Source organism: Enhydra lutris, unplaced genomic scaffold (genome assembly GCF_002288905.1).
Source record: "Enhydra lutris kenyoni isolate GAN:26980312 unplaced genomic scaffold, ASM228890v2 scaffoldscaffold39, whole genome shotgun sequence".
In the NCBI taxonomy this organism is placed as follows: domain Eukaryota; kingdom Metazoa; phylum Chordata; class Mammalia; order Carnivora; family Mustelidae; genus Enhydra; species Enhydra lutris.
Window position 1 is genome coordinate 1307297 of NW_019154123.1, and position 13179 is coordinate 1320475.

The 13179-nt window shown below is 43.8% G+C and overlaps 1 protein-coding gene across 1 annotated transcript in view; it reads right to left on the bottom strand.

Moving 5' to 3' along the window:
- Nucleotides 1–6765, bottom strand: part of LOC111154952 (RNA binding motif single stranded interacting protein 3) — a gene marked incomplete at its 3' end in the record, with an annotated part of 1272548 nt that extends 1265783 nt beyond the window's left edge. The window contains exon 1 of the mRNA XM_022514916.1: nt 6532–6765. Within this exon, the coding sequence (XP_022370624.1) occupies nt 6532–6765 (234 nt within the window). The remainder of the gene's footprint in view (nt 1–6531) is intronic.
- Between the last annotated feature and the right edge of the window lie 6414 nt (nt 6766–13179).

Consider the following 13179-nt stretch of genomic DNA (forward strand, 5'->3'; position numbering starts at 1 on the left):
CCTGCACCTTTGGTTATGAGGAAAGCAAACCAAGAAAGGGGAGTCGTTTATTAGTTAATGTCTCTATGTTGCCCAGTCTCATTTCATTTAGCTACTTCTAATGCTTGTTAGGTCAACACTTCACTTAAAAAAAAAAAAAAGAAAAAAATGTGTTAAGTTTCCCCACTTACAAAGAACTTGCCTTGTGGTCTCATTTCTCCGATGGCCCTCACAACATCCTACAGCATCACGATCTGTGTATCAGTGTGTCTCTGCCATGAAACTGTGGGTATCTCTTTTCAAGTTTGTGATCGCAGCATCTGGAGGTGTATAAGGAGTGTGGACTGACTCTTCAAGGCAGCATTCAATATAAACGCTACTGATAAGGGCCCACTTTGTGCGAGGCACGGTGCCGAAAGAGTGTGTGCTCAGGAATGAACAGCTCACCCCCAGCCTATGCCATCTAAAAATGAGGAACACACTGTCCAAGGTACCTTCTCCTGCAGGACTCCTTCTGTAGGATGTAAAGTCCAAATGTAAGCACAGAAATGTATTGACATGTAGATTCAAAAGTCAAAGAAAATGCTTTAGAGCTTTGAACAGGAGACCAACTTGCTTTAGTTCAGGGCAGACAAAAAAAAAAATGTTAATGTATTTCATTCCAATGGGCATGAGTTCCATGGAGATCTATATTTTAAAACATCAGAGCCCAATCACATTCATCCTGAGATTATCTGTTCAGCAGATGTGAAACGTATCACTGATTTCATTTCATAAGTGGGAAAACTAACCTGTACATAAGCCACAGAAGACTTATTTTTCCACTGTATTCTTTCTTTCCAAATGTTAGGAAATTAACACTAAAAAAATATTTCTCGTTCTTTAAGTTACTTTGTCTGTCTGTAGCTGTCTGGTTCTTGCCTTCTCTCTTTGCCTCTACATCTCTCTGGTTTTTTTGTTTTTTTCTTCTTTCTTTTTCTTTTCTCTCCCTTCCCTTCTGCTTCCCTCTCTGTCTCCTGTCCTGCTCTCCTCCCATTTCCTCCTCTCCCTCTCTAGAAGAGTTATACCAGTTATTTTGCCCCCTGATATACACTCCCCTTGATCTGGTAACAGCACCTTGATTTTCCTCCCCAGGGACTATACCCCTTCCAAAGAATACAATTTGCAAGAACCTTCAAAGTAATGCCCGTTCTTCCTTGACCAAGAGACAGATATCTGATCCAAGCAAGATCCATTAGATAACCTTGCCCTGGACTTTGGCTCTTGAGTAGAGTGACAGAAAGGCAAAAAGATGGCTAGAATTTATTCTTCTTGTGTCAGTGCCTTTGAGAGACCTTTCCTCACTTTCTACAACCTAGATCTTCTGAGATCTCCCGGCTGCAGTGTTTCTCAAAACCAGTTTTATCATTTCTCCCTTGATTCTGCAATTACCTTACAACCTTACAATAAAATACCCTTTTGCTCGAATTAAAGTCAGTTTCTATCTCTTGCAAACGAAGAGCCCTAAAGGATACAACTTTTTAGTTCAATCATTTCTTTTTAAGTCTTGAAATGTGCCACCACTTCTCCCAAAAAGCCATAAATGTCATCTGTAAAAGCAGACTAAGCATTTGCTTTATTATTTTATTATTTATTCTATTATTTTATTTTTGCATGTACCCCTGGGACTTGGGCTGGGATGTAGGGGTCTTCTATCCTGGTCTTCCTTGGCTTTCCTGGTGAGAGAGGTCTGTTGACAAGTCAAGATAAAGAGTAACTCTTTCCTAATCTCCTGCCCACCAGGAAAAGACGTCAGGGCCCACAGGGCAAAATCAAGTCAATGAGTACCAGCTTGGATTGATTGTCTGTACCACTTGCAGCCCCACAACCCTCTGGGGAACTGGAAATTCTAGGTGAACCTGGAGCCCCAACTCGTTCTCCTTTTCAGAACCCTGGATCACAAAGGTAATAATAATGATCCCAATTATTATTAACAATTACTGAGCAGTCAGTACCTATGAAGCACTGAATTACAAATCATATACAGTTTATCTCCGTTAAGCTATATAATAATAACTGTTATTCCTATTTTACAGATAAAAATATTGAGACGTGGAAAGGTCAGGATCTTACTGAGGTTAAGAGCCAGTGAAAGACAGAGCCAAGAGCAAATGCAGGTCTTTCTGATTTCACTCTTAATCAGAAAGCCAATACTCTTCATCACCATGACATCGTGCCAAATGTGGGCAAGTTTCTGCTTCTGTGCTGGAAATCAGAGTTCACCTGGCTAATACAATACAAACATGAAAGGGCTTCCATTATTTTTCATGCCAGCAACAAACACCCAAGGGGTTAGGCATCAAAGTGAACTGTCTTGATTTTATCAATTGCCTTTTCTCCTCTACTTGCCACTTGAGACTTTGCTGTCCTCTGTGTACTGACAAACCCTATCTTACCTGGCACAGGAATGTTTTTCAGGAAAAAAATAAAAAAGAAGACTATCACTCCCCATAAGTTAACAGCACTCAAGAGCTTTGCCAAAGCTGTAACTCCCATAGGGCTCACTGTAACAGGTTGCAGAGCTCTGGGGACCTCAACCTTTGTACTTTGCAAGCTGCTCCTACCCACCAGAAAAAAGGGGGATCAAATTGGGCTCTTAAATACTCTCTCAAAGATCTCTCAGGTGTAAACAAAGTCTTAAACCCTAGAAGGATAAAATGAAAATCATCAATATGTTTGCAAATTCATTCAACAAACATTGACTGGACAAGTTGAGCTAATAGTACTGTGCCAAAGTTAATTTCTTCATTGGGTTATACACGGCAGCATGATTAAGAAGGATATTAACATTAGAGGAAGCTAGGTAAAGGGTATATGGGAACTCTCTGTCTTATGTTTGCAACTCTTCTACAAATCTGAAGTTATTTCAAAATGAAAGGTTTTAAAAAAAATGTACCGACAGGCTGGGTAAGAGACTCCCTACAGCAACCTTTGTAAGATGCCAATTTAGGACAGCATGACTGTTGAAATGAGAATAGTCATGTCCATCAGTGAAGTATCACTGTAGGAACAGCACAGAGTCTCTCTAATCCTAAACCACAAGAACATATTTTGCAAACCAAGGCTTTAAGGAAAACTGAGCAAAGAAGTGAGCTTGGTCATGAAACTCACATCCAGGCCATAAACATGTACTTCACAGTAAATGGTAAATGGTTCTGTGTGTGTGTTTGTGTTGGGGGGAGGGGCAGAGAGAAAGAGAGGGGAAGAAAAGGGGTGAATACATGAATGAGATGAAGCTAAAGCAGAACAGAAAGAATCATTTACATCACTCATCTGGGATCAGGAGAAGAAGTCACAGATTTGTATAAGTAACTAGATATCACAGATGGAATGAGTTCCTAGGTGCTGGTCCTCAACACAAGGGCTTTAACTTTTCCAAAGAAAGTTTAGGAAACACTTATCCAAGAGTTATTCAGCATAAGCAACACATTTCAGAAACGTCTTGAATAGCTCTAGGAAATGGAATATCTAAGGCCTAATGCAAGAAAGTTTTGAGGATGATCAAATGGGTGGGTGGGGGGAGCTCTTTCAAGGACAGGAAGGTCTCTTACTTAAGGGTATAACCATGCATCTGCAAGACCAGAAGGAAAGAGTTCTGTCCAGTTTAGAGATAATGGGTAAGGAAATACCTCATTAGGTCCCCAAAGAGGGGGACCAACTTGTCTTTGGATGTCATTGCAAGAAGAGGAAACTGGTTTTTGTAAAGGTTTAATATAAACCTGACTGAAAGCAGAGAGGAGGCATAAATGGTTGATTTAGGGTCTACGCCAATTCACAGAATCAAAGCATATATAGCACGTAGCTGCTTTAACAGACAGGAATCAGGCATTGTTATTCTAGGAACAGATAGTGCCAGTCACATCATGAAACTCTGGTGTAAAAAATCCTTTGACTGATCCAGTTTTCTAACCTCTTCTCCCATTTCAGAGACTTTCTGAGGATGTACAACCGTGCACCTGCAATTCAGGAGACAAGCTGATCTGGCACTGAGCTCTGATTTCTTTTCCAGTAAGACAACTGGGGTAAATTCATGAGAAAATAAATCATGGCCCCCATATCAGAATCTAAAAAAAAAAAAAGGCCATTACTCCCCGGATACTTTATTTTGTGGGGAGAGGAGTCTTATTCACTGATACCCTATTTACAGTACCTTTGCTCTGAGGAAGATTTAAGATAAATAATAGAGCACTCAAAACTCATATTTCTTTAGTGTCTCGAGTGAAAAGAAAATTCAATTGTTCATTGCATTACGTTTGTACATTATTGTATTTAAATCCTATCATGAAAATAGCCCCACTTCACCCCCAAAGAGCTGAGTAAAACCACACTCCACTTTATCCCACTTTGTGTTCCATTTATATTTTAGTACAACACCCAAAGGCCTCCCACTAATGAAAGCAGGATTTGCTAAGAAAGATCAATTTATAACCTGCCTTCATACCCATCAAAGACAAAAAGAGTTATTAAAGTCTGAAACACAGCAACGGGCCTCAAACTCAGAAGAGCCAGTAGGAGAGTACCAGAAGCAAACGAAGGGTTAACACAGCTGATTTCTGGCTTAAGAGAAGGATGCAACATGATTTTTTAAGACAAGCACCTGGAGGGAAAAAAGTAATATTTGTTTCCACCTCAAGAAATTGCAGACAAACGTAAAGCAAATCACATCAGTGGAATACTCAATTATCTGAACATGCTAATTAACGATATGTAATCAACCCGCTTTCAGGCCTTTCTTCACCTGCTGTAATTTCGTAGTGCATTGCCTTCCTTATTCCTCACAACCGGTAGAACATTAGACAGTCTGCATGGTGCATCAAAGGGAAACAAATAAGCACAGATTTTTGCTGATGGCAGGAATTTCTCATGCTCAGGGCATATGAACCAACAATATGGAAACGGCAGCACTGGCTGAATATTTTAATTATTCCCCACACCTATTCTGCAAAAGACACTTAAAGTTCGATTAGGTAATATGATACTCAGTAACCGTTATTTCATAAAACTGAGGGCACACAGTCATTTAAAGTAGTAAATATGCAGTCATGACAGAATTAAATATTCATGAAATCAAGAGCAACCGGAAAGCTGAGGATATTAGAATATTAAAATTCATCATAGTTTTTACAATGTAAATCTTGTATGCATTCGTCAGGCACCCGGGTTCCGTCTAGTGGATGTTCAAATTCCAGTTCCATGGTAGACTGCCATTTAAATTACAATATTGATTTGGGTAGATAAACAACAATGTCAATCCTTACCTCAGTTTCAAAATGCAAAACAATTTTGAATATTTGCAAATACCAACTTGTTAAGCGAGTTCATCTCCAAATACAGAACAGCAACACTCAATGTGATCCCAACATGTGTCGGATATTTGTTTAATCCCCTAGGACCTTCCAGAAGGTCCAACAGAAACCAAGGCAATCTCCTAGAAGGACTCGTGACATGCAATTCTCCTCTAACCAGGCAAAGCGGCTATTTTTCCTGCACAATTCCTTAAGAGATCAAAAGTGAGAAAGTATATTGACCGATCCTCCTTGGGTTCGGGTATCCTGATTTGTTACACCAACTTTTTCCCAACATGAGCAGTCAGTTTCAAAACGTATTGACAAACGCATGTGTACACTTTACACAGATACGACTAAATAACGCTAGCTTCCACAAAACGGAACTCCAAGCGTGAATGGGATAAGACTATGCTCAGAGACCAAGCTGTAATAAATACACTCTGATGATATTACCAAGGCAGTATTTTCTATGCCATTCCCTTTACTTTACAATTTTCTCAACAGAAGAAACATCAGCACCAGAGAATGATGGCATTTGAGCAATTTTGTACTGGAATCCAATTACCTGAAGAACTCCCCTCTCCACAGTAAGAAGTAGCTATCCGCTGGTCTACAATGACACAGCAGGGCAGCAAAAGATTACCAGGGCTCCTCTGCTGCCAGGCACCTGGTCCCTGCCCTCCTAGCTAGGAGGGCGCCAGCTGAGGAGGAGGACCTGGAGTTGAGAGCTGGGTTCGGCAGCGCTCTCCATTCTGCAAATGAGCCAAACTTTGCTCCCATTGTTGCCATCTTAAGGTTGATGTCACCTCCCTCCAAGGAGTCTCGGAAGCCACTTGGCAGCTCCCGAAGACACGCTTCCCCTTGACCTACATCATCTAAATAAGCCTTGGTTATACTGTGTGGGCAAGCAAAGGTCTCTCCACACGGCTCTCCGGAGGTGCCGTGCTCTACCCTGGGCATCACATCGCATGTACCAGAAGACTTTTCTCCGCACACACCTCTGAATACGGAAACCAGGACAGACTCCCGCACACGCCTTCCAGTTCGGAAAGTCACTCTCTCCCATCGACTCCCCTCAACCGCACGCCTTCCCCACATCTGCAACCCCCACCACCACACAAATGAGGGGAGGAGGTGGGGGAGCGGAGGGGTTAAAGTGACAGCCACTACTAGAGATCCTCGGTTTTGTTCAAAAGGTGTCACAGCTCCAGCACTGTGGACCTACCTTGCTCTCTCCTTTCTCCCTGCTGGGTCTCGCCTCGGGATCGTCGCTATCCTCCGCGCCTGCACTCTCACCGCCGGGCACTTCATCCTGAGCCAGCGGCTGCTGCTGCGGCTGCGGCTGGGGCTGGGGCTGGGGCTGGGGCGGCTGTGGCGGCGCCTGGCAGGCTCCGCCAGCCCCCTGGGAGCGGGGGATGGGCTCCGGGCGCGGAGAAACTCCCTCAACATCCATCTCCATCTTCCCATTCACTGGAGGGCAAGACAAAAGCGGAGCGGGGACTTGGCAGCGGCGCCCGGCGGCTCCTCAGCTGCCCGTGGCACGCATGGCTCGCCGAGGAGGGGCCGCCTCCCGCGCGCCCTCCCTCCTGCCGCCCTTCGCCCGCGCTCCCCGCAGCTCCGCTCGCCCGCTCGGCTCGGGCACTGGCGGCGTCTGGGCCGGGGCGCGCGGGGAGCGGGGGGCCGCGTGTCCTTGGAGCGGTGGCCTTCGGGCGCCCCGGGCAGCCCCGCTAAGCAGAGCGCATCCCGGCGGCGGCGGCGGCGGCGGCGGCGACGCCTCCCAGCCGCGCGCCCAGCCCCGGGGCCGCCCGGGGACTTGCTCTCCAGCCGGGCCTCCAGATTCGCGGTGCTTTCCAGCCTCTCCTGGGGCCCCTCGGCGTCTCCCCTCCCCTCCAACCTTCGGAACAAAGTTACTGGAAGAACGGCCGGGCGATACGGACAAGGACTAGGGGCTGCCAGGTGCGAGTGAGCCCTACCATCCCCGCCCGCTGACCAAGCGCCGACCCCTCACCTTTGCCCTCGCCCCGGCGCCGAGGAGCCGAGGAAAGGAGGGGTTTCCGACCTGCGCCAGGTGGTGGCAGCGAGGACCGGCGGGAGGGGGAGCATGCGGAGGGCTGGGGGCCGGTGCGCCCACCCCTGAGCCCCCGCGACCCCCACCTCCGCGCGGGCCCGGCCCTCCGCCCCGCCCCGCCCCCCGCGCCGAGCGTGTCTCCGGGGTCAGCCCTCCGGAGCGTGCGTGAGTGTGTCCCCGGGCTCCCGCTCCTCGGTCTGCTCTGCCGCCGCCGGCTCCGCGCCACACAGCCCCGCGCTAGAGAACTGGAGTGAAGAAGCTGCGGAGCCGGTGGCCAGCTCCGGGCAGGAAATCGACCTACCCTCGCCTCCGGCCCGATCGCGGGCAGGAACCGGGAAGGGGTGGGGCCCCGCGTGGACCGCGAGGACGCTAGGCTCGCAGCGCGACGGAGTTGGGCGTAAAGGTCGGCCAGAGAGGGTCGATGGGGGAGGCGGAGGGTGAAGCGAGAGAAGTCGCTGCCAGGCATTGACTGCAGCGTGCCCCGGGGTGGGCGCCAACTGGGCGCCGCCGCTCCCAAGTGGCGAGCTCTCCTGTGCTGGAAGGGCGTCCTCCGCAGGGCAGGTCTCCAGGAGGTTCCGGTGGTGACCCTAGGCCGGGTAACGAGCTGCGTCTGCAAATATAGGTAGATAGAGGTGACAAGGGTAGACTTGGAAATTCTTAAATCGGGGCTCACCGACAGTCAGGTGATCAGCATGACTTCTAAATTTAACACCACTTGGTCCTGGGGAGTAGCTTACAACTTCGCGGGAACTGCTAACTGCAACTCTGTACGTCCAGGAGGGACCCTCCTACAGCCATGGAGAGAAATAGCAGGTTATTAAGAACCTGTTTAATATTAAGTAGAGCCCATTGTTCTGGGCTTTGAGTTCCATAATGCCCCCAAATGGATCAGCAGATAAATGAACTATTCATGCATTTCTTAGCAGAGTGTGGCCTTTTTTCCATAACATATAATGTATCACAGATAACGCTTACCTAATGAAACTAGAAAATTGCATTGTTCCTGACTGCTTTGCATTAACTTAAGACAACTTTTCCATATAAAGACACTGTCTCAGTAGATGCAATTACACAAGAACACATCATCAGGTCCTATCCTTCAATGCAATCTCTTAATCTCTGACTCTGCCTGTAAATGTGACAGAAATTAATTGCCACTTTAATTTAATCGGTGTAGACAGCCAATCTGGATATTGCAATGTGAACATGCTTTCTCAGAGAAAAAAGTTTGGGGACTGAATTACTCATTTGCTTCTCTTCAGAATTTCTAAAAACCAGATTTCAAGCTCATTTTCTAAGTTGGGAACTTATTAAAAATAAAATGAGCTTGCATTAGTCTGAAATTCACTGTATGGCATATGACCCTTTATGTTGTAAGACATCAGCCAGAAACATACATAGTAATCAATTCTTGTCATATTTTTATAACAGTAAATTACATTATGTGTGTAAAGTGCTTAGCAGAGTGCGTTAGTGCATAGTGAGCACTCCACAATCATTGCCTGTTAAGCTGAAAATAATAAGATGATAGAAATGCACTGTGAGCACTCATCTGAGGACCTCAATTTAGGAAGAAATTGTCAGTTTAATCTTTTTTATATAAATTATTCTAAAAGGTATTTTGTATTTTCAAAGAATGAAACCCCTTCTGAAGACAGAAAGAAAGTCAGTGTGGTGTTTTATGCAATAAAGTTTTGAATCTGTCAGATTTTCCTTCCCCAGTGTAGAAGTAAAAATTACATGTCAGGTCCAACATGAGCTCGAACAGCTGACTGGTAAGTTATTATTCTTACATGCTTGTCACTTCCAAATGTGTTTGTGAACTTCTTTCAAGTCTTAAATGAAGATTAAATCAAAATAAAGATACAATGCTTCAACCAAATTTGTTCTAAATTTAGCCACATGCTTGTAAAGAGTCCCACTGTTAAATGCAAATATTTTTCTTTCTGTGCCCTTCTATTTTTTGGGGACACAGATTTTTTTTTTTGCATCTGTCATAAGTAAATATGGGCTCAGAAAATATATTACATCTCAAAACTGTTGATTGCACCTAATTATGCATGTAAATTGCTACTTCAAGCATGCAGACAGCTTGCAACATTTTGAAAATTTTGCCCTAGTAGTCATCTGAGGTATTTGTGTTACTATTTTGCTTTTGCCTTAAATGACTTCATTTTCCGATTAGCCTCCTGATAATGATGGATCTATGAATAATTTTGACCTTTTGATGTCTCTCTTTTAGATGATTCAAATTAGCAAATCAGCACTTTGAACAAAATCAACCTTCTTATTGTTTATACCAGACCATTTGATGTTTTGAGTCATAGAGAAAAGAGTTTTCAAAAAGGTGTCCTGAAAGAAACATCTAACCCCTTGCTACTGAAAATGTGGTCAATGGCCCTTTAGCATCCCAACACCTATATTGTTAGAAACACAGCCCCAGGCCCCATTCCATACTTACTGCATCACAGTCTGCATTTTAACATGATCCCCCAAGGGATTCCTACCAGATGCAAGTTTGAGAAGCACTGCTCTAATACATCACATAGTTGGCCTTTCAACATCTTAATTATCTTTGGCACTATTCCCCTAAAATATACTGGGAGAGACTTACTAGGAAAACACAATCACAGAAACTTTTTTCCGCCTTGGTCAAGACATTATTGTCCCTCCTTGCCTTCCCCTCCAGGATCTTAGTGTTGCATAATGAGAAGTTATGTAAATTAAGAATGTAACTATGTTGTATATCTGGTAATGGATTAGAAGTATACAATTTTCTCACATCAAAAGGCATTAACCTAAAAAGAGAAGAGCAATTTATCTCGAATAATAAATTTTATGCAAACATGTGGAACTAGTTCCTTAAAAGCTTTCCTATTTTTTACCTTCTGCTTGAGACTTGAAAGTCCACAGTTTCCATTCTGCCTGGGTTATTGATACATTCTGTTACAATGAAAGCAGAAACCACCAAGTTTGGGTCTGTGCAATGACCATCTAATAAATCTTTAGTAATTTGGCATAAGGATGGACTAAACTATATGCCTCAGTATTTTTAGGAACTAACAGAACTTGTTACTTGGAAGAATTTCTCTAAAGTGCATATAGATAGAGCAATAAACTGTTACTTTGAAAGGCTATTCAGTACAGTAGTTCTCACCTTTAATGTACATGGTATCATCTGGGGAAAGCTGTTCAAAATGCAGGTCATGATTCAGCAGGACAGGATCTAGGCCAGAGAATATGCATTTCTTACAAACTTCCAGGTGAAGCCAGGGCTTCAGGTCCTCAGACCTAACAAACTTGCTTTATCATCGCTAATGGTTCTTAAATTTTAATCACCGGGAGAGTGATCACTTGGGAATATTTTAAATCTATCATGCCCAGACTACCCGCTTCCAGACAAATCTGATCAGAATCTTTGGGGGTGAGAGCTAGGCATCAGTGGTTTTTAAACTTACCCAAGTAATAATGATACCTAGACAAGATTGGAATTCACTGTAAATCTGTGATTCTCCAAGGATGGTCCCCATTACCAGCAGCAGCAGCACTTGGGGGCCAGATACAAATGCTGGCTCTCAAGCTCCACCCCCAACTTACTCAGTATCCAAATTGAAGACCTATAGGTGATATGGTTGCACATTTAAAGTTCCAGAAGCATAACAGCAACCTGATCACAACTCTTTTATCTCTTGGCTTTTTATGGATCTATACCCTTCCTAAACGTTTGTAGAGAACCTCATGGATAAAGTTCCAACTGATAAGAGGAGTCCACGAGCATCCTAGCTGCCTTACTATCTCTGCGATTAGTGGCACTGTCCAGCAGAACATTTCTGAAATATTAGAAATGTTCTATATCTGTGCTCTTCAGTAAGTAGCCACCAGCCACATGTGGCCATTGAGCATATGAATTATGTCTAATGTGAAAAACTTTTAATTTTATTTCATTTTAATTGATTCAAATTTAAATAACCTCATGTGGCTATTGGCTCCCCTATTGAACAGAGCAGCTCTAGAGTAATCACCCTTCCTGTTGTTCAACCCTTATTCAAATTCCCAGGTTGAACACAGGCCCCTCCTGCTCAGTTTTTGTATGTATTAATCCCCAGTGAATGCATCAGGATGAAAAACATCTGCCTTGCCACCTCATTTACATAATAAGTAACATTATGCTTATTATTTTGAATGAGAGGAGTTTAACTTGAATTAAATGCCACCAAAAGTTGTCAAAACCTTTTTCATAGTATTCATAATTACGTAGCTTTAATTTTACAGCCTTTTCAGACGTCAGCACACATGGGGTGCATTTGGAACTGCCTTAAGAAAAGGAGACAAAAGAGTGCAAATAGATTCTGGGTAGAAGACACATGAAGATACCCCTCCCCCAATATCTTATTGGTGCAAAATGGAAAGTTGCATAAATTAAGAGTGGATCTCTGTTGAAAATAAATACCAAAACTTGAAGAGTCCTCTCAAAATGGAAGATGAGATACAAAACAAAGGAGGGATCAAGGAGCTTAGGTGACAAAGGAGAGTAAATGAAATTCAAAGTAGAAATGTACTCCACAATTATCCAGAATGTAAATACCTGATCTGTGGAATGGGAGAGGATAGGAGGGAAGGAGGGATGGGCATGGAGGGAGGAGAGTACGAAACAAAAATACTCATTATCTGAAGACAGACACCAGCATCTGAGTCTTCCCTTCTCCAGGATGAGAACAAGCAGCAGCCACTGTTAGTTACCTCAGCCCTGCCTGTTGACTGTCAAGTATGCTTCATACATCCACCCCATGAGGTAGGTGCCATCAGGAAAGAGATTATTCAAAGGACATCATTTTAACTGACACATCTCAGAATTAAATTAAAAAAAAAAAAATCCCTACTCGAGAGGGAAGAGGACAGCGTTCAAATAAAGTCCACCCTCTGCTTTGAAAAGGTCACGTGGCGTTTCCAAGCTGAATTAACCACAACCTATCTTATAAAAGGAGGCTAACACTAGGAAAATATTTCATCATCGTCATATTCATATTTCATCAGGGTCTCTGCCTTGCCCAGCTGCTGATTTGGTACTGTGTGTTACAAGATTATGCCCACAAAGAAATGTGTAGCTAAGGGCAACAGCCTCACTTCTGAGGACGGTCACTTCATAGCAACTGAAACCAATAAATAGACTGCCGTTGTTGTCCTCAGAAAAGAAACTCCGAGGGACTTCATACAATATGATTTTAGGAGGTTGGCCGCCAACTCAGAGGCCATTCAAAACTCGTTTTGACTCTCATGCAGGCGTCTTCAGATCCCCTCAACCAGACTCCTTTTCTGCAGAAAGTGAGGGCAAGTTTCTTTATAATCCACATTAATCTACCTCAGAAGGGAGGAGGCAGAGTAACCCTGAAAGCAAAAGAAAATATTTACTTCCTTCCCCCATGGACAACAAAGGCCAAACCCAGTTCTATGTGTATGCTACTTTGCTGATAACCTACGCATTGTTAAAATGAAGCTGGTTAAAATTAAACCACATGCTCTAATCATTGTTGTAAGGCAATGTTTGGAGGATTCCTCCACCCTTGTTCAGACATACACATGTTTCTCGGCTAAAGTTATAGGTATAGTTTATAGACCTAAGAATTCCAAGGATTCTGAACTTTAATTTCTGGGCCACCTGAAAATATTCCCAAGGATTGCAGCTTTAAGAGCCATCACATTGTGTTGTGGTGATATTGGAGCCTGTCTAGTAAGAGCCCTTGTTTGGCTTCTGGTATCTTATATAGAATGCCAGCTTTGCTGAGCTGGTCCTAGACTTGATTAGTG